The sequence below is a fragment of the Parasteatoda tepidariorum genome, chromosome 4, assembly GCF_982258835.1.
Source record: "Parasteatoda tepidariorum strain Cologne lab strain chromosome 4, Ptep-v5.0, whole genome shotgun sequence".
NCBI classification, from domain to species: domain Eukaryota; kingdom Metazoa; phylum Arthropoda; class Arachnida; order Araneae; family Theridiidae; genus Parasteatoda; species Parasteatoda tepidariorum.
Genome location: NC_141758.1, coordinates 10,176,989 through 10,198,809, shown reverse-complemented (window position 1 = coordinate 10,198,809; position 21,821 = coordinate 10,176,989). Strand labels below are relative to the sequence as shown.

Below are 21,821 nucleotides of genomic sequence, written 5' to 3'. Positions count from 1 at the left end.
GTTGTCAGACTCATTTATAATTATTATTATAATTCAAAAAGTTAATTGGAATAACATGAGTATTGCTACCACTTTAAATATGAAAATAAAATCTTCCGCAAAATCCGGAAGAGATGGCAGGTATATGGCAGTCAAAACATTTCAGTAAAGGAACAATACCTGTTACTAGGAGAAGTAGATTTATATATATTTTAAAATCTTAAAAAAAGCTTGGTAGTTACAGATATTTTATTTTTCTCGGAAAAAATGCTATAATAAAACGTCTTTCGTACCAGTTTATCATCTTTTCCGTCTTGCTATGTAAGTTCTTTCAGCCATGATAGCCAGAAGAGCAAGGTATGTAAAATTAATGCGGTATTCAACGGGTTAACTAGAAGTATGTTAAACTTTTTAGTGGTAGCAATTGAAAAGTCATCGATTTGTGCTAAATTTTGAAATATTCGCTCAATTGGACAACCTTTTATTTACTTAAATTCAAATACATAAAAAGTTCATTTGATTAAACATCAATAGCAATAAATATTGAAATTAAAAAGAATAAAACATTTTGAGAATTTTGAATTTGAAATATTAAGATTTGGTTGAAATTCGCTTGAAACTGTAGAAAAAAAATTCAATAAAAACCACACTTGAATTGCCCAATTCATCAGGAATACTGTTGACATCATCAGATTCCTTTTTCACATCATCTAAATGAAACAAAAATCTAATTATACAAAAGAAAAAATTCATCAATTATTAAACCAACGATAAAAAATCAGAAGACAATCTTCGACATGAAATGCATTAAATGCAACTAAGTAATACTTTGTTCTCATTATTTAATGGGAATTTTGAAAATTTGAATTTTGAAGTTTTGCCTGCTTTTTTATTCAAAGGCTGAAAAAAAATTTCTTCCAGTATTTGATCCAGAAGTTCCTTTGTCTTCTGGATTGCGTTTAAAATTACATAACTACGAAGTTGAGCATTGGTAGTTTAAGCGCAATAAAAAAATAACTAAGCTGCAAACTTTAAAATTTTATAAGTTTTGGTAATAACAAATAATTTAATTTTAAACAAGTTAGAATGGTTCTGTTATCAGCTTTTGCCGGGTTACAAACAGGCATGAATATTTTCAAAAACTAATTTTCATTTTCACAAATAACGTAATTTTGGCAAGCGCCGGCATTTCACAGCATTCGTTTCTTGAATATCGCGTTGACGATGTCGATCGACATTATATAACGTTTGTAAATGGTGAGAGATATCAATGGACATTCCCCAGCGTTTTTTACTATATCGAACAATATTGTTTTGCGATATTGAATATACGCTATGAAAGGGGTTCATTTATATATAGTACAATATTTCGCAGCGATACTGTTCAATGTTCGAAGATAAGTTTTTACGATTTGTTTTTAAGATGTGCATACCTGCCAACTTTTAATTCCTTCCATTATGAATTTTCCCAGTGGTATTAAAATGGAATTAAAATTTCAATTTCAAGCAAAAATATATGTCGTATTTGATAAGACTTAAGCTTTCAACCATGAACTTAAACTGGAGTAGAGAACTAAGTGCCTGTCCGCGAAGCGGACAATTGACCTCTTCATCTGAGGTAATGCCCGCGGGCGCCTGTAATGATGTCGATGGAGAATTTCAACCATGATAGTAACACATATTAATATATTTGCTTAACTTTCTTAAAAATAGTGGTGATCAAAATCATTTAAAAATTAAGTTTATAAAAGAAAAAAATAGTATATATTTACTACCACTTTAAATATGAAAATAGAATTTTATGCCAAATGCGTAATAGTTGGCAGGTATGGATATGTGCTACTTGGGTCGAAACCCAAAATTCTGCCGACTGCTCACCGACGATTATAAAATAAAATAAGTTGAGGTGCGCCATCTTGCCTCCAGACCATGTCATTCAGCGCATAGTAGCAGCAGTTCTGGTATGACGTAAATTTACGTCATGGCTACATAGCGTCAGCCTGTTACAGAGCATATGTTACAAACCAACGCCATGTTACAAACACACAGGACGCCTAACCATGTGCGTCCCACATTTTAAAGGTTTTCTTCGTTTGAATATCTGGTAAAAGTTTTTCTATAATTTTATTTTGACTTTATCCTGCGCATTGACTCTATCTCTGCTCTTCCTCAATATTTTTGTCATGCTCATGTGTTGTTTTATGCGTTCAATGCTTCTATCATTCATGTGTTTCCTTGTTCATGTGTTTTTGGACGTGGGCAGAGCTGCTTTTCGTGTGTCGTGCAGAGCGTACCTGTTTTTGTGATATGCGTACCTTCTTACACTGCGTTTAAGGTTTTTGCTTGAGCTGAACTTATTGTAACGAAAAAAATGGGTGATGCAAATTCAAAAATGTCGAGTCTCTGTACCTATAAAACCGTAACCGTTGTCGTTTTAGAATCTCAAGCTTATACCTCTGAATATGCTACATCTGAAATCTCATCTCGATTGGTTGAACGGCCACTAGAGGTCTATAAATTATTTTTATGACCACCCCTTTCTCACAACTGTATTTAAAATTGAACGGATTGACATGCAGCTGAAATAATTTTAATAGTTTTTTTTTCCTGTCAGTAGTGAGCGACCTTTGACCACGGCCAGCATGTAAATGACGATTGTAACTATTTTAAAAATTAGCGCGAAAAAAGACATCGGTTTTCCCTAGCAGTATGCAACGAATGTTAATGCCTTGCTTTTTAGGACAGGTCGGCGTTACAAAACATTAGCTTGAAGCGAGCGCTAACCTCTTGATTGGTCAATTTGTGCGTTAGACAGCATACGCCATCGAACGCATAGATTGAACGACAACTGCCGTCCGAATCAACTGCAGTTGAATTACAACGTAACGTTCACTACCGAAACAATGGCAGACAACTGCCAACCGATTATTCAAATCGGCCAAGATTTTGATTTCGAGGAAAAATTAATCTCTGAAATTTAAAAAAATGACCTAATTTTCATAATGTAAGATATAAATCATATAAATTAGATGATTCCGTGCTTAAAACAATCTGTGGCCACAGATAAAAGGTCATTTTTCTCCTCCTAAGAACTGGTTGACAATAACACATATAAAGTTATAGGAACGAGCTACAAAATCAAAATAGACATTTGTTTACGTCATTAACGCATGCGCAATGTGAGATAATGTCTGAGTTGGAAAGACTGCTCACGCTGAGCTTGCAAAACAGTATTTTGTTGGGTTCAGGGATTCCTCAACTTTCAGTTAACGCCCACAGAAGGCCCGCCCTTATCTTAAGAAACAAGTCCTTTATATTCATTCTTCTTTATTATTTTTGGGATTCGCGGTTTTATTGAAAATATGTAATACTTTATTTACCACAATTTTCTTCATCACTTCCATCTGAACAGTCCCTCTGATGATTGCAAACAGATTGTTTAGGAATACATTTATTTTCATCGCATCTAAAATGAGTTTCCTCGTCGCACTCATAAGTTTCGCAGTTTTCTTCATCATTTCCTTTCTTGCAATCCTCTTTTCCGTCACATCTATATTTTTGAGGAACACATTGTTTGTTGCCGCAATAAAACCCTTCGCATTCAGATTGTGCTGATGAAAAAAAAAAAAGACACACACAGTCAGAAATCATTCTACTTAGACTTCACTATTTAATAAACTTAAAATGATTCCACCAACTGCATTCTTAAATGCTTAAACGTTACTGTTTTCAACATTTTAAAGTATTTTTTTTTTTGGTCTTTTTGAAGATTTTTTGTTTCGTTTTATGGAGATGGTGTATAGCTGGGAAACTATCCGGAAAAAGAAACAACAGAAACTTGAAACCGCGGGCGTGATAATTTTTTTTAAATCCAGCCAAAATTTGCTCAGATGCTAAATGGTTTCCTAAAGTAATTTCTCAAAATAGTTAAAAAAAATTTTATTAGGTTTAGCACCGAAATTTTGAATATCTAATGTATTCTAAATAGTGACTTAAGTAGAATTTTTATGTGTATGCATTTTTACATGTAGCCAAGATTTTTTTGTATTAATACATTTTCATTTAAAATATGAATTAGTCTTTAATTATTGACTATGCTTCATACTATTTCTTCAGCTAGGAAAAAACGATAGTGCACGTGCAGGCCGGTAACCAGAACCTCAAGGTTTATTTATAATCCCTCTAAACAAATCTTTATTTTATTAGATTACGTAGAGCAGGTTAATTTATAATTAATTCTAATCCAAGTTGCAACATGGCTAAATCGATTAATATTGTTAACTGATCTTGAGGCACGTGGCTGACCTGCATGAGCACGTCGGAGAATGGTAATTGATATTTAACGTAAGAAATGAAACGATTATTTTGCTTTGGTTAAATCGCAACGAAAAAAATTGGTTTTCCGTAGCAGTATGCAACGAATCTTAAGGCCTGGTTTCTTAGGACAGGTCGACGTTAGAAAACGTTACCTTGATGCGAGCGTTAACCTCTTGTTTATTTAATTTGCGCATTAGACAGCATACGACATCGAACGCTCAGCTTGAACGACAATAGCCGTTCGAATCAACTACAGTTGAATTGCAACGTAACGTTAACTACCGAAACAATGGCGGACAACAGCTAACAGATAATTGATATCGCCCACGATTTTGATTTCGAGGAAAAATTAACCTCTGAAATTTAAAAAAAATGATCTAATTTTTATAATGTGAGATATGAATCATACAAAGATCCCAATCTGTGGTAACAGATAAAAAGAAATTTTTTTCCCTCTTAAGCACTGGTTGACAATAACACATATAAAGTTATAGGATCGAGCTACAAAATCAAAATAGATATTTGTTTACGTCATTATCGCATGCGCAATGCGAGATAATGCCTGCGTTGGAGCGACTGCTCACGCTGTGCTTGCAAAACAGTATTTTGTTAGGGTCAGGGTACGTCAACTTTCAGCTGACGCCCGCAGAAGGCCATTGTCTTAAGAAACCAGTCCTCTACATCCATTTTTTTAAAATTTATTTTTGCGATACGCGGTTTTATTAAAAACATGTAATACTTTATTTACCACAGTTATCTTCATCACTTCCATCTGAACAGTCCCTCCAACGATTGCAAACATATCGTTCAGGAATGAATCTATTTTCATCGCATCTAAACTGAGTTTCCTCGTCGCCCTCGCAGTTTACTTCATCGTTTCCGTTTTTGCAAAACATCTGAGGCACGTGGGGTACAACGTGCCTAAAAAGAAGAAAATACGTTTTAAATAAAATAATGTATAATCACCAGCTAGCCATAATATTTAAGCTTAATTTAATATTTAAAGAAGGTTACATAATAATTAGTTAATTAATAATAAATACAAAAATGGTAGAGTACGGCACATTGCCAGCGACATTCACTAAGCCATATGTAAAGCAGACTGCGAGGGAAGAAATGTTTTTCTCCCTGCATACCAGGGTTGCCACAGTCAAGTCCTCCGCCAAATGGCGGTCTTATCTTAAGCGTTACTGCCCATTTGGCGGTGCCGCCGCACACTCCCCCTGCAGTGTCAGCGAAAGGTGACGTAACGTCGGGGGGTTTGCACCACCCGACCACAACGGGTTGTTTGTTTGTCCATTTTAGCACTGGAACTTGTTAAAACTTTAGGTGTTTCAGCCAAAAATGCTGGTTTGAGCCTGTCAATCGAGATTGTCTGTCTTTTCCCTTTAACCTGAAGCTCAAAAGTTTTTTCATGTCGTTTAAGAACTTCGAACGGTCCGTCATATGGCGCTTGGAGGGGTTTCCTGACCCCGTCATGACGCACAAACACATGAGACGTTACTCTGAGTCCTGGGTGAATAAACGTTGTTCGCTGACCATGACTGGAAGTTGGTACCGGGCGTACGCTGGCAAAGTGTCGTCTGAGATCCGCCAGGAGTTGCTTGGGCGAAGACTCTGCAGGAGTGGGATCAAAGAATTCACCTGGAAGGCGTATGCTCTTTCCATAGACGAGCTCAGCAGTTGTCGCTTCAATGTCCTCCTTGAACACCGAGCGAAAACCCAGTAATATTGTTGGAAGGGCGGATGCCCATTGGTCAGTGTCGTAGGCTTTTAAGCTTGCTTTTAACGGACGATGAAATCCTTCAATAAGTCCATTGGATTGTGGGTGGTAGGGAGAAGTTCGAATTTTCTTTATTCCCAACAGCTGTGAAAGTTCACGAAACAGTCCGCTTTCGAATTGCCGTCCTTGGTCTGTTGTAATAACAGTTGGACATCCAAATCTCGTTATCCATTGGTTATAAAAAGTCTGCGCTATGGTATTAGCTGTTATATCTGGTATGGGTACCGCCTCAGGCCATCTTGTATATCGATCTATCATTGTTAAACAATAGTAATTACCCTGAGAAGGAGGAAGAGGGCCAACGAGGTCGAGATGGACGTGATCGAACCTCTGCGACTGGTCTGAAAATTTCCCTAACGGTGTTTTAGTGTGTCGCGTTGTCTTGGACTTTTGGCAAGGAATACATTGCCGAGCCCAGTTCACGCAATCTTTTCGGATGGAAGGCCAAACAAACCGAGAACATATTAGATTAGAAGTCGCACGAATTCCGGGATGAGACAAATTATGCAGAGAAACAAATATTTTCTCGCGAAAAGGTTGTGATATAAAAGGACGCGCTGTACCTGTTGATAAGTCGCAGTAAATAGGTAAATCACAATGTGGTAAGGTAATTTTTTTCAATTGCAAAACTTCGGAATTTTCCAGTAAATTTTTCAATTCCGAATCGGTTTGCTGCGCTTTAGCGAGACCTTCGTAATCTACAGAGCTGGGCATGCTTATACTCTCGATTCGCGAAAGCACATCAGCGGCAATATTCTCGGATCCTTTTATGTGGCGTATATCAGATGTGAACTGAGATATGAAATCTAATTGTCTAGATTGTCGTGGTGAATATTTATCCTGGCGCTGACGGAGTGCGAATGTCAATGGTTTATGATCGGTTAGCAATGAAAAATTCCGTGCTTCTAACATATGTCTAAAGTGCTTAATCGCCGCGTATGCGGCCAATAGCTCTCGGTCATAGGCGCTGTAATTTCTTTCTGTTTGCGAAAGTTTTCTAGAAAAAAATGCGAGGGGTTGTAAATTTTCGTTAACTAGTTGCGACAGTGCCCCGCCTATTGCAAAATCTGACGCGTCAACTTGTAAAATTAATGGCGCGTCTTTCGTTGGGTGAGCTAAAAGAACTGCGTTCGCAACTAATATTTTGCAATTTTTAAATTCGTCTTGCGCCGCTGTTGACAAAACAAGCTTCGTTTTATCGTTTTTCTTTGCTCCCTTTAAGTAAGATGTTAAATGTACCTGATTTTGGGCTACATTAGGTAAAAATCTGCGGTAAAAATTTAAAAAACCTAGAAACCTCTGAAGATCTTTAATTGTTTTCGGAAGTGGAAAATTAAGGATCGGCTCTACTTTGTTCGGTAAGGGTTTAGTTCCATTTTCATTAATTAAGTGTCCTAAAAAAGAGATTTCGGTAACGCCAAAAACACATTTAGCAACATTTATTGTTAGACCATACGAATTTAATCTTTCAAAAACAATACGTAAGTGAGCTTTATGCTCGTCATCTGTTACACTAAATATCAAAATATCGTCCAGGTACACGTAACAAAATTTTAAGTCGCCTAAAACCTCATTCATAAACCTTTGGAAGGTTTGTGCAGCACCACAAAGGCCAAAATTTAAAAACGGAAATTCGAAAAGACCGAATGGTGTGCAGACCGCAGTTTTCGGAATATGGTCTGGGTGTACCGGAATGTGATGATAAGCACGAACGATATCGATTTTTGAATAAATTTTCCTTCCGCTCAGCGTATTATTAAAATCTTGCAAATGAGGGATAGGATAACGATCCGGCTCTGTACGAGCATTTAATTGACGATAATCGCCTACTGGGCGTATGTCACCAGAGCTTTTTGAAACGACATGAAGAGGTGATGACCACGCCGATTTTGATGGTCGGCAAATACCCTGCTCAATCCTGAATTGAAATTCCTTTTTTACCTCTTCGTATAATTTAGGGCTTAATCGTCGTGGTTTGCTGTGTACGGGAGGTCCATTCGTCTCAATATAGTGGACCGTGCTATGCTTAATATTACTTAAATTAGCTTTCACTTTTAATAGGTCCGGAAATTCTTTAAGGATATTGAGATATGGTGAATCCTCAGCAATAAGCTTTACCGAATAGTAATTGACACGATTAGAAATTGAACCAGTGCTGGATAATTTTGTAACATTATCAATAAGTCTGCCGCGTTTCAAATCGATTAAAAGATCGAAATTTCTTAAAAAGTCTGCTCCTATAATGGGCACCGGTACATCAGCGATTAGAAATTTCCAAGAAAAATGTCGCCTAAGTCCTAAATTTACATGCAATAATTTTGTGCCATAAGTAAAAATTTTAGAGTTATTCGCTGCAAATAATTGTAAGGAGTCAGGTTTCATATTTTTAGCTTTAGACGTTGGTGGTATGCATGAAACATCTGAACCCGAATCTATTAAGAATTTTAAATTTGATTTATTATCGAAAACATGTAAACGGCATGAGCGAGCGACTGTCAACAAGTCTTGATCGACAGTCGCTATTGTAAGTTTTCCTGATTCGTTGATTCTCGAGGAAAAGAGCAAGGTTCTCGACACTTTCGAGCATTGTTTTTAAATCGCGCATGGTAAAAACAATAACCAGTGGTTCGATTGCGAGATGTGCTACGGGAAAAACTGCGCTCCCTAGGGATAGGATTCCTGGAAAATGGATATCTTGTTTTTTCGCGAGATAGTCGCTCAACCTGTTTACTCAAAGCAGCGATTTCGCTACGTAATGCCCCAAGCTCTCCTAATGGAGAGGAAATATTGTTGGGGTTGGGGGGGTATGCCGGAGAAGATCGCTCCACAGCAAACACGTGATTATTTGGGGTTGTGCGCACTTCCGAAATTTTGTCGGCCATTTTCGCCAAATTATCGAGTGATTCGGAGCTGATAGATAATATCGCTTGCATTTCGGATGGCAATCTTTGCAGCCATAATGTTTTCAGAAATTCATCTGTAATACGGTTCCCTCCCAATTCTCTCATTTTTCGTAGCAGGTGAGACGGTTTGTCATCTCCTAAATGAAGTTCGGAAATTAGTCTGCGGATTTGTTCATGCTCTGAATCTGAAAATTCTGTTATTATTCTGGCTTTTAAGGCCGCGTACTTATCTAATGCGGGAGGGTTAAATAAAATGTCGGAAACAGCCGATAACGTTTCAGGATCAATCGAAGAGATGAGATGATTGTACTTAGTGATATCACTGGTAATTTTAGCGAGGGCGAAATTACTTTCTACTTGAATAAACCAAAGTTTAACATTATTTTTCCACAACGGCGGAATTTTAACCGCAACATGCGACACTTGAGACTCTGTAGTCGGTACGTTAGAGTCGGTATTTGTCTGGTCTTCAGATCCGGGCATTTTTTAATAAATATAAACATAAATTGATAATCGAAAACACTTAAATTATGCCTTACTGTCGAGTGAAATTTATAATGCTTTAAATAATATCATTGAATCATAATAGAAATTTAAAAGTAGCTTAATAATCCGTTGTCGGATTGAAACCAAACAGGTTAGGCGAAATTTCAATAATGCATAGATAACCAAAAATTAAAGCAATAAATATTAATAATAAAATAGAAATAGCATAACGCAATTACAGACCAATCGCAGATAGGAAAAAATAATCGATCACATACCTGTAAATTTCCGCAATGAAACGATAATCCTCGTGTGTATCCATGTGCACATAATTAGTAAATAGAAAGAAAATAAACAGAGGATAGCGATTAAATTTCATTATATAATGTATTTTTATAAAAATTAGGCATAGCTGTTGCGTTTAAAGAAAGATTATAACAGATCGAATAAAAAAATCAGAAGAAGCGAGAACAGAATTAAGGGTCACCAATGAGGCACGTGGGGTACAACGTGCCTAAAAAGAAGAAAATACGTTTTAAATAAAATAATGTATAATCACCAGCTAGCCATAATATTTAAGCTTAATTTAATATTTAAAGAAGGTTACATAATAATTAGTTAATTAATAATAAATACAAAAATGGTAGAGTACGGCACATTGCCAGCGACATTCACTAAGCCATATGTAAAGCAGACTGCGAGGGAAGAAATGTTTTTCTCCCTGCATACCAGGGTTGCCACAGTCAAGTCCTCCGCCAAATGGCGGTCTTATCTTAAGCGTTACTGCCCATTTGGCGGTGCCGCCGCACATCCATCCATCACACCTATACATTTGAGGAATACATTCTTTGTTGCCGCAATAAAACCCTCCGCATTCTGATTGTGCTGATAAAAAAACAAACAAACACAGAGTCAAAAATCATTCTACTTAGAGTTCACTATATAATAAACTTAAAATGTTTCCGCCAACTGCATTCTTAAATGTTTAAACATTACTGTTTTCAACATTTTAAAGAATTTAGTTTCGGACTTTTTGCAGATTTTTTTTTGTTTTATGGAATTGGTGTATAGCTGAGCTATACTGTCTAGGATTAGAAACAACATAAACTTAAAACCCAGATAGCAAAATAAGTATTTTTTTCACTCAACAAAAACTTCTTAACCTAAAATTTGGCTGTGATTTGATGATTGATGTAAAGCAGTGGTTGCCAACTGGCGGCTCGCGAAGCCTTTTTTGTGGCCCGCTAACTAAAATATATTGGTTATTTTTTTTCTGCCGACAATTTTCGTAAAAAATTCTATATGTGTTTAAAATGCTTTTCTTTCGTTTAAAAAACCCTAATTTCTTCGTTTCTGTGAAATTTAACATACCAATGGTGCAAAAAAATGTATTTCTCAGGTCTTGCATCCAAGAAAATATTTATTCAAATTCTAAAATAACCGTGTATGCTGCTCTTTTTAATTTCGTTTTTTTCGTATTTTGTGAATATAATATAGCACGTGCGTATTAGAAATTTTCTCTACGAAATTCTCTGATTTAACTTTTTGATGCTACTCATTTTGGATGAAATTATTTAAATTTGTAACTTTTAAAACTCATAAAAAAGGGAATGAATATCATGTTTTATTTAAATTCCTTGAATATCGCATGAACGGAAAAGATGAAAAAAAAAATTAATATGCTCGAGAATTTTTTTTGTTGTTGTTGCTATGATTCCTAATAAGTCGGAGAAAAGTTAACTTATCACATAATTAAATTTAAAAGAAGAAAAAAAAATCTTGCGACTAAGTTTCTGACTAAAGGAAGGTCCAAAATGAATACTCAATCAGCATTATTTGAAATTCTTTTTATTTTGCTTTTTAATATTGAAAAAACTTTCATAAAAATTCGTCACTAGTATTTAATGTTCCTTTATACATTCAAGAGTCTTGTAAAATTTTGGTAAAGTTGCGGCCCGCCATTTGACTGGTGTTTTTAATTGCGGCCTCCAGCAGCATGTAAGTTGGAAACCTCTGGTGCATTAGTTGAATTTAGCCCTTTTCCAAGTAGAAAAATATCTCCAAATTGGTGTTTGCTTTTAAGCAGGTTAATAATTTTTTTAAATGTTTATTATTTAAATATATAAATATTTAATTATTATTAAATAGTTTAATAATTAATAATTTCTCATTATTTAACTGTTTAATAATTTAAACTGTTAAATAATAATTTAAATATTCGTCCGTTATCAAGACAAAATGTTGGATTGACTTAATTGTTGTTGTCACAAATTGCTACCATAGCTTAAAATTTAAATTGATGTCATGATTTGACCTTGAGAAGACTACTCATAAATGCATGCTTAAGTGCGGTTTTTGAATATGGGCCAAAGATCTGAAACCTAACTAAACTACCGTATCTAACTATAGAATGAACTCTGAACTAAATTAGTAAAGTGTCACATTTTCAGATGGCAGCAAGCGTTGACATTTTGGCAGATCAAAAACCAAATTCATCGAAATAGTGCTGTTTTTATAGAAGAATTGCGTTAGTATTTCATATTTTGACTTTACGTCATAAAACTTTTGCACTGATTAATTAGCATATTTTAAGTATGATAATATAAATTTCTAACGATAGTTATGCCAATATGAAATCTAATCGTTAGATCATTTACAGAGAAAGACTGATGGTTGGTAGCATATATGATACCGTGATTTGATAACACCTTTCAGCAGTTATCACAAACTATTTAAATGCAAAGTATTTTTACTAATGACGAGAAAACTTCATGGTCAATTCTCTCTCATCTGCATTAGTATTTTAAAGTTGAAAAAAAAAATTTGTACTAAACCATTGAGTTTCAAATTCTGAGGTCCCGCATTGAACTGTTAGTAAGCACAGCCAGTAGAACACTGAAGTTAAGCATAACGCTGGCTGCAGTAAGCGGGTGGATGACCACTTTGATCAGACCTGCGCAGGGACCGAGGGTGCATGGTATCGGTCTTCGTTAAACTGTTCCATCTTTTTTATAACAGTCGCTGAAAAGCCGACCCAATTTAATGGGTTTATGACTACTAACGTTCAAATCCGTAGCCTTGTAATTTTTAATCTAATCCAGAAGACAAAGAAACTCCTGGATCAAGCATTGGGAGATATTTGCCTTCGTGGAGGATTTTTTTTAATAGAACTAACCCGCCTTTGCGTGACATAGAGAAGAAGACCACGAGAACCCACCACGGTTAGCCTGACGGCAAAGGGACTCTAACCCATGATTCGTCTATCACTGAGGATATTTCACGTTGGAACTGCGTTCGATACAAGCCGGATGCGGAATTCGTATCGACTGGGATTCGAACCCGGTTCACCTCATTGGAAGACGAACGCTCTATCACATGAGCCATCACGGCTCAAACTGTTCTATCGTAAAGTTCACGACTGCACGCGCACGATTCTTCTGATCATCCTTATGGATGTTTCCCTGACCGTCGTCAATACCCCATTGCACAGCTCTAGTGCGACGTAAATAAAGTATACTACCTATCTATCAAAAATGCAGATTTTTTTTAGACTATCTAAATACGAATAAACTATTGCAAAGATTACTCAAGATAACGATAAACTCACTTGTTTCTGAACTTTAAAATACCAATTAGAGGTGAAACAGAATTTGTCATGAAAAGTTTCTCCCGCGGTATAGTGTTCTCATAAAAAAAGATTAAAAATATAACTTACAGCAAATTTTTTCATCAGACTTATCGAAGCATTGATAACTACCGTCGCAAACTCTCTCTTTTGGGATGCATTGTCCAGACTTGCATTGGAACTTCCCATCCTCACAAGAATTGGGTCTGCAGCCATCTTCGTCTTCCCCCTCAGAACAATCCTCCATACTATCGCAGACCCAAAGCCGCGAAATGCAAGTACCATTGTTACATTTGAATTGTTGGGGTGAGCATTCTTCAGATGGATTGAAATCTGAAACAGAAAAAGGCTTCGTATAGTGTAAAGTATTTTTGGTAATAGTCCATATAGTTGTAGAGTTCATATATCTAAAAGGCATGGTTCCTTAGGACAAGTCGGCGTTACAAAACGTCAGCTTGAAGAGACAGCTAACCCCTGATTGGCCAATTTGTAAGTTAGACAGCATAAGTCATCGAGTGCTCAGCTTGAACGACGACTGACGTCCGAATCAGCTGCAGTTGGATTACAACGCACAGTGGGGCAGCTTCCAAGGTTTCGTGGCCAAAATTAGTATTTCGATAAAATTAGTTTCAAAATTTGGGTTTTTTTATTTAGTGTTTTCAAGTGCAGGTAAATTGAATTCATAGTTGAAATTTTGAAATACACTAAAAATACCAACAAAAAAAAACAAGATGGTGGCTGAAATATGGCGAGCAAAATATATATATATATATATATATATATATATATATATATAGTACGTTAAATAAATAAATATAGCAATGAAAATATAATAATTTTCGTAATTTTATATTAAAAATGAGAAGCAAAATATATTTCCGAAGTGATATTACAAAAAAACGCGAAAACGTTCTGTATATTTAGTTCACCTTTGCAACATGGGCAAAATGGGGCAGGTTTTGTCGAAAGAAGAAACATCAAAGAAGACAACAAAATATAGTTTAGATAGTTACCTCGTGGAACTTTTTGGAACTAAGTTTTGAAAGTCATTCATACGTTGTAAAATGTCAAGTGATAAGATATAGCAGATGGTCTCAGATCTCGTTTTAAGTTTAGAAGGCTTACCAGTAAATCACATAACAAACCTTTTCAGCTTTACATTAAAAGGGTTTTGGTGAGTGAAAATAAACCTTATTTTGCTATCTGGGTCTGGGATGTTCGGGAGCGAAGTAATAAACAGATTCGGAACTTTCAAATATTTTAAAATGCAGATAAAGTTTTATTTACCGCAATTTGATTCGTCACTCTTATCTCTACAGTCATAATTTCCGTCGCATGCTTGTGATTTCGGGATGCATTGCCCGCTTCTACATCGAAAGTCTGTTTCTAAGTCACATGCAAGGCAATCGCTTTCGTCACTGTCATCTGCACAGTCATATATTCCATCACATACGATGGCTTTATAGATGCATTGCCCGCTTCTACATCGAAAGTGGTATTCTGAGTGACAAACTCTGGAATGACAATCGCGTTCGTCACTGTTATCTTCGCAATCTTCCTCTCCGTCGCAAACATGCTTATCACTGATACAATTTCCATCGTCGCATTGAAATTCGAACAAAGAACAATCTGTAACAAAAAAAAAATAAAAATAAATAAATTCTTTAAAATAAATATAGATTTCAGTTACTGAGGCTAATAACAGGTACAGGAATCAAAACGTTTGATTTTTCAAAAATAAAATTCTTACTTTTTATTATTTATCATTTATTTTCGATGGAAATAAATCCGTTAGCTTGCTCCTCTTTCCTTATAGTTCGCTTTCTTTTTTCCCCTTTCATGAAATTGTACTAAGTTCATTTCGTGCAAGAGACATTTTTACTAATATCTAGTTTTTTTACATATGAAAAAATAACTTTAAAAAATGACATTTTGACGTTATTTTTCCCGTTTTCAACTCTTCCTTAATTATTGATCAATTTTCCCGTTTTTATTGTTTATAGGAAATTTCATGTAGTATATTTTGTATAAACGTTCTTTTTTGTATCCAATGATTTCTGCAGTATTGTAGTGTATCTACCACTACAAATATACAATTCCAATTCATTAGTTTGTAAGAAATGTTAACTCGATTCTATGATGGGCTACCTAATTCTCTATAGATGAAGTTTAACATTGTTGTTATCTACACTACCTCCACGTAAGTAACTTTCGGATCTGATGTGAACTCGCCTACCTTATCAAATATTCCCATTCGATCTGAACACGCCATTATTGACAGTAATGCCCACTTCGATCTGAACATGCCAGCTTCGATGGGTGGTCCACATTGAAAATTGACTTGTGTCTGTCACATTATCCAACTGTTCGGGTTGTTGTCACACAGTCACACAACGTCGGCCTGCATACACTTGACTGCTAATGGCAACCGTGAACTTAATACAGATCTGACGATCAGCAAAAAGTACGGTGATCTTAATACGGCTCTACCGGCTTCTCACAAAACAGCAATGAATCAACTAGCGGTGCCTGTTCATCGAATTCTATCACATATATAATTCTGGTGGGGGAGTACTGTAATGTATCTACCACCACAAAAATACAATTCTAATTCATTAGTATATAAATCATGTTAACTCGAATCTGTAACAGGGTACCTTTTCTTAGATGAAGGTTAATATTGTCTGAAACCTCCACAGTATTTTTATATACTAAAAAATAAGGGAACTTAACTAACTTTAAAAAGGGAATACGCGCACGGTCAAACTCGTCTCAAGTTGGATTTTTAATGTTTCTCAGATTCCCTTCCGTAACCCTTTGACGCAGAATTTTAATAAAAAAAATATATTTTTCACTATTTTTTGTTAATTTAGATCAAAACAATTAAAATATTTTCATATCGTTTTTGTTTGAAATTGTACTAAGTTCATTTCATGCTGGAAATATTTTTTACTAATATCTGGTTATTTTACATGTAAAAAAAATTACTTTAAAAAAATGACATTTTGACGTTATTTTATCCGTTTTCAACTCTTCCTTAATTTTGATCTATTTATCCGTTTTTATTGTTTATAGGAAATTTAATGCAGCATATATTGTATCTAATGATTTCTGTAGTATTTTTATATACTAAAAAAAGAAGGGAACTAAACTTACCTCAGAGAGGATTTTTTATGTTTCTCAGATTCCTTTCTGTAACACTTTAAAGCAGAATTTTCATAAAAAATATTTTTCGTTACTTTGTACTAATTTAGGTCAAAATAAGTGTTGTTGTTGTTGAAGTTAATTTACGTCGCACTAGAGCTCCACGATGGGCTATTGGCGACGGTCTGGGAAACACCCCTGAGGATGATCCGAAGACATACCATCACAATTTTGATCCTCTGCAGAGGGCATGGCTCCTCTGCTTCGGTAGCCCGACGACCTGCACGCGAAGTCGAGGAATTTAACGTAGAACAGTTTAGCAAGGACCAATGCCGCACACCCTCGGTCCCTACGTAGACTGATCCAAGTGGTCACCCACCCGCACACTGACCGTAACCAGTGATGCCTGCTGGGAACCGCGTCTTAACGATCAGTCCACTGCGGGACGTCAGAATAAGTGAAAAATATTATATTTAGCAATTTTATAATACATAGTTATGAAATACAGAATGAAACGCCGGTGTATTTTTCTGAGAATCTTCCAAACACAGCTCACTTCCAATGATTTTTCAAATTCTTACTTATTTGCTATGACTTGACTCTGAAAGAAATAGTTATTCAACATAGAAATTTCTTTAGTTTTAAAAAGTCAATTATTGATAAATGTTTGAAAATGAATGAAAAAAATGAATACTACTCATTTCTGTTTTTATATTTTAGGACGAATATAATTCCGATAATCTGATGGATTTTTTTTTAGTAATGGATTGACTGTTTTTTAAGTAAAAAATATAAAAATATATTTTTACTTGTCATATGAGATTCTGAATTTTTTTATATATATAAATGAGGGTCACCAGTATTCCATCTGCGTCAAGGGTCCGTCGCACCAAATCTAAAAATATTTGATTTTCGTTTCCATTTTTTGTCCATCGCCCAAACTGACATAATGAATGTGACTGCAAAAACATTAAGAGCAGCACTCTAGCTCATTTGCAGAAACTTTAGTGAGAGCCTGTCGGCATAATCGTTTACTAGATAAGTTATGTCAGTACCCAGAAAGCATGTAACCTGTCGAAATTTCATCTTATTGTCACGAAAATTTTTGAACTAAAAACCTTTTTTAAGTAAAGTAAAAATACTGCAGTTTCAAACCTTTTATCCTAAAAGGATTAAAAATTTTTTTAAAGCTTTTTTAATAAGGATTTTCACTTAGGTGAAAAGGTCACTAAGGTCCAGAAGGAAGTTTTAGGTGACGTCACACTAGTGATAGGATCAAATGGCATTGTGCAATAAAAATTCGTGACACGGGGGATTTTTATCTGAGCATACAAGATTTCGCGAAAAGAAACATTATGATGACCTAGATTTATAATTATTTTTACCTTGAGACTAGCTTTATTAAAGGATTTTTTTCACGCTGGCAAACCCTTAGACAACCTCGATTTAAGGTTTTTATATAAAAGGTTGTTTTCCAAAGTTTTGGATCAGGATAATGTGCGTAGAATAGAGCAGGTTGTCACAGATCTCGTTTCAAGGTTAGAAAGTTTACATGTTAACCGCATTACAAACCTTATGAGGTTTACATAAAAAGGATTTTGCTTAGTGGAAATAAACCTTACTTTGCAACCTGGGAATCCGACTTGCTAAAGCATGTATTGGAGGTGCGTTCTCGATGAATTTCAACATTTTCTGACCGTTAAAAGCAGAATTTATCATGAAATTTTCATGACAACCAATTTTGACCAGACAGCGAAAATAGTTCAAATTTGAACTGGTGTTCTGTGCTAGTTGAATAGGCTTGCTTCATTCTTTCTTTCACTTGCAGGCGGAATTGAGAGCGCCATTTTTGTCTCCAAATAGAATTTATCGTCAATCGTAATTTCGACAAAATTTCTAGCGAGGGTCCTTAAATTTCTAACTGATCACGAAGCGAATGCTAGTTGCATTTGTTTTCTACATTATACAAGCGAACTTTATAGCCCTTTTTTTCGCCAATCAGAATTTTGACAGTTTTTGCTTTATCGGCAATCGGTTGCTTAAACAGACATTAACTAAAAAGAATGAAAAGAAAGAAAGAGAAAGTAAACATGTGAAAAAAATTATTATAAAAAAACTAAAAAGAAAGAAAAGAAAAGAAAAAAGGAAAGAAGAGAAGAAAATAAAGCGGAAAAGAAACTAAAAATTTTAAAACAGAATGTTAAAATTAAAAATAAATATTTTTTAATTTTAAACATTCTAAAATGCTAAGAAGAAAGAAAAAAAAAGAAAGAGAAGAAAAAAGAAAGAAAAGTAAAGAACGCAAAAATATAAAACACATTTTTCTTAAGAGTCTAAAAAGGGGTAATAAATCTATTTTTAACAGACAAAAAAAGAAAGAAGTTGGGTGCACTTTCATAATAGCCGTGTGAGACAACGTGTCCAATAAATTGCAACGTGATCAAATTGGTTAATTTTATTACATAAAAGACAAGGAAAAAAAGAAGAAACATATTTTAAGACATTTTTTATGTTTGTATGTCTTTACACTATATAAAATTTTAATTCAATAATGTCATTGGTCAGAATTTCTAATGAATTCAAGCAATATTCAAGCAATCTTTCGGGCAGTTTCATGGCATGGAAACACCTTAGTATTGAGTTGAGCTTCGCGATCAAAATGTGAAGAAAAATAATCATAAAAGTTCTAAAACTAAAATGAATCATTTTCATGTAATAATTAAACATGACTAAAAAATAAGGAAGTTAATTTTTTGAATTTCAAAAAAAAAAACTTTTATCGCATTTATGAATTTACTTTGCCTGAGGTACAGTATTTAAGTAAAAATCGCCTTTTCTCCTATTATTTAGCCCTTTATAAGGCTTTGTTAAGTATACTAACATCAAATTTTAAATAAAAATAGGAAACCAAGATTTGTTCGACCATCTACAGATAAATTCAGGGAATACAAAGAAGGGTTTTCTTTTACATTAATGCGAGTAACAATAAAGGTTAGAGTAAGATCAAGAGGTCAACATTATAGAGAGCTACTTTCTCCTGTACCTTATGCGCCGTTCTTTCAACGTCCAAATTTACTGCCACCTCTTTTTAGTAGAAAAAGTTTTAAATTCCACCACCCAAAGAAAACAGTTTTAAAAATCAAATTAGCTTTTGGGTAATAAACTATATTAATTTTATTTAATAAGTCAATCACAATCCCAAAAATATTTAATCATAACATAAACTCGAAACAAATGGCAGTATAAAGGTTTATTGGATCTCAGGTCTATCACTACCGAAAACTCCTCCATGTCTTTCAAATTGATGGGACCAGGGCCTGATTATCGCCTAGGCTCAATACCAAGGGCCCACACTTTCTGGAGGGGGGGGGGCTCAAAAATTAGTAAAAAGTCCACAATATGACTATTTTTTTAAAAACTGAAAGAAACAGTTTTTTTTTCAAAAAATGCACTTTTTTAAAATATTTTTTTATATTGTGATAAACCAAACTCGTGTCAACATTATACTAATCAAATTCGAAAGTGCAGCTGAATTTGAATTGGTGCAATTTTTACGTCAACGGCTTAAGTGAATGCACTGAATATGCACTTTAATTTTTTAAAAGTGTAATATTTAAATAAACTCTTATTTAAATGTGTTATATATTTTCTATGACTACTACAAATTTTGCTCTTTAGAATATTTTTTGTGTGCATTTTTTAATAAAAATTATAATTAATAACCTTAATATCTTAGCATACATGCAGAACGTATCGTTAAATCTAATGAAAAGTCGGCTAGCTTTGTGTTGGTTTAAGTACTAAATAAAAAGAATAATTACAGCTTACTATAAAAAATAATTCTACTTTTAGCAAAAATCACTGATTTTCAATTGTTTGTGGTGACTAAACTATTTTTACTTTGACATAACATTGTTTCGTTGTTTTATATTTTGCTTCAATATATAGATACGAGAACTTTATCTTAGAAAAATGATCTTCAATCGTCTGCTTTCAAAATTTCTTAGAATGTTTCTCTTGAATCATGCAGTTGAATAGATTATTTTTTATTATTAGGACTACTCTTTAAAAAATTAATTTCAAAATATTTCGTAAGCGGCCTGGAAAATTTGGTAGACATTGGTCCTGAATTTGTTTTGATCGGCCCCTGTATGGGGCATACGCTATTCATTTTTAAACAGCAAAAAATTATTTCATTTTCGCCCAAGTCCACTTCAAAAACATTTTTAAAACATATGTTTTAATATTTAAATATAAATCAAACGTGAAAGTAGCTTACCTGGCGCTGATGAAACTACAACGAAGATTAACAAAGCAATTATTATGTGTGGAATCATTGTATATAGTTGATCGGACAACTTACAATTGAGTTAATATTTTAAAAATAGCAAATGATGATTTGCCTTAACAAGCATTAAATGAGGAAGTCCACAAAGGATTATATCAGGAACCGGAAATTAATTAAAATGTTTTGATAAAAACAAACAAAGAAAAGTTTAACTACTTATACGTCTAATCTCACCAAAATTCTATTTTTTCCTACAGCAAGTCGAGTGATTGGGAGTTTATTACACTAGATTGCCGAAGGAAGTCATTTTATCTGCTTTTCATTTGCAAAAAAAGTACAAATAGTAATGCAAATTTCTTTTGAAGCGAAGTAATTTTTTTTATTATTCATATTTACTAATAAATTTTTATATCACTGTAGATAATGTTTAAAAAATACTTAAAAGTAATTTGAAATTTTTTTTTTACACATTAATTGTTCCTTCACAATTCAGTCATTTTGATTGCTTTTGGGCAATATAGGTATATACTAATTTTCTGTCTTTCTAGTGTTAATAAAGACTAAATCACATGATAAAAATTTAACAAAAAAAATTCATTAATATCAAACTGTACTTATTTTTTTAAATGATAGTTATAAAATGGGGGGAAAATTTTTCATGTACCAATTAAGTGGGTTTCGCTTGAAAAGTTTTTTATAATTATTTTTAAACTGTCCCTTGTAAAGTTTAAAGTAACATTTTAGATAAAGTATACAATTTTTGACTATCATTACATTCTAATAGTTCTGTAATGCAAAATATACTGTAACACAGATAGATGCATAGATAGATTGAAAGAATATATGAAAAATCTTTGTTGGACTCCAACATCAAACTCTAAAAACCATTCATTCATACAAAGAAAAAATTGTTTAGTCTGGCAGTGTCTGGGGTTCTCTTTTTCTATGGTTTATCTTTTCTCAATATCGAAGGATGGCAATTTTATGGAAGCATTCCTTCAAAAGAAATTAATAAAGATTATTCTTGTAAACTAGTGACTCAAAGTGTCACATGAATGTTCAAATTGGTTTACAAAAAGTTAATATTAGGTAATTGGCTACTTATTAGCTAATTAATAATCACTAAAGAAATGGACTATATTCCTGAAATCAGAGATGAGTCTGTGAATGATTTGGATGATTCACTAAAGTACCACTAGCATGTTTATTTTAACATTCTGGATCAATAGGCGTCCCTAAATCTGAAAATGGCCGAACATTGCAGAATAATTTATGATGGAAACTGCAGTTCTTCGC

General features: G+C 34.2%; 2 protein-coding genes across 2 annotated transcripts; both read right to left on the bottom strand.

Annotated features, from left to right (window-relative positions):
- Positions 1-444: 444 nt before the first annotated feature.
- LOC147810667 (uncharacterized) lies at positions 445-10,282 on the bottom strand. Its single transcript, XM_087160644.1, has 4 exons — positions 9,747-10,282; positions 5,045-5,217; positions 3,360-3,590; positions 445-689 (listed from the first exon to the last, which is right to left on the bottom strand). The coding sequence occupies exons 1-4, from the start codon at positions 9,845-9,847 to the stop codon at positions 571-573; spliced, it is 624 nt and encodes a 207-aa protein (XP_087016770.1). The 5' UTR covers positions 9,848-10,282; the 3' UTR covers positions 445-570.
- LOC147810666 (uncharacterized) lies at positions 9,945-20,663 on the bottom strand. Its single transcript, XM_087160460.1, has 5 exons — positions 20,517-20,663; positions 14,381-14,722; positions 13,184-13,426; positions 10,198-10,353; positions 9,945-9,982 (listed from the first exon to the last, which is right to left on the bottom strand). Exons 1-5 carry the CDS (start codon positions 20,572-20,574, stop codon positions 9,945-9,947), a joined length of 837 nt encoding a protein of 278 aa, XP_087016586.1. The 5' UTR covers positions 20,575-20,663.
- Positions 20,664-21,821: the final 1,158 nt, after the last annotated feature.

What these genes read in the sequence shown, in the direction of transcription:
- LOC147810666 (XM_087160460.1), bottom strand. Translation starts at nt 20,574, where the DNA reads ATGATTCCACACATAATAATTGCTTTGTTAATCTTCGTTGTAGTTTCA. An exon ending in GAGTGACGAATCAAATTGCG is followed by an intron (nt 13,427 to 14,380) that starts GTAAATAAAACT and finishes TTTCTGTTTCAG; the next exon opens with ATTTCAATCCATCTGAAGAA. An exon ending in ACTTGACTGTGGCAACCCTG is followed by an intron (nt 9,983 to 10,197) that starts GTATGCAGGGAG and finishes TCTTCTTTTTAG; the next exon opens with GCACGTTGTACCCCACGTGC.
- LOC147810667 (XM_087160644.1), bottom strand. Translation starts at nt 9,847, where the DNA reads ATGAAATTTAATCGCTATCCTCTGTTTATTTTCTTTCTATTTACTAAT. An exon ending in TTCATTGCGGAAATTTACAG is followed by an intron (nt 5,218 to 9,746) that starts GTATGTGATCGA and finishes TCTTCTTTTTAG; the next exon opens with GCACGTTGTACCCCACGTGC. An exon ending in AAGTGATGAAGAAAATTGTG is followed by an intron (nt 690 to 3,359) that starts GTAAATAAAGTA and finishes TGTTTCATTTAG; the next exon opens with ATGATGTGAAAAAGGAATCT.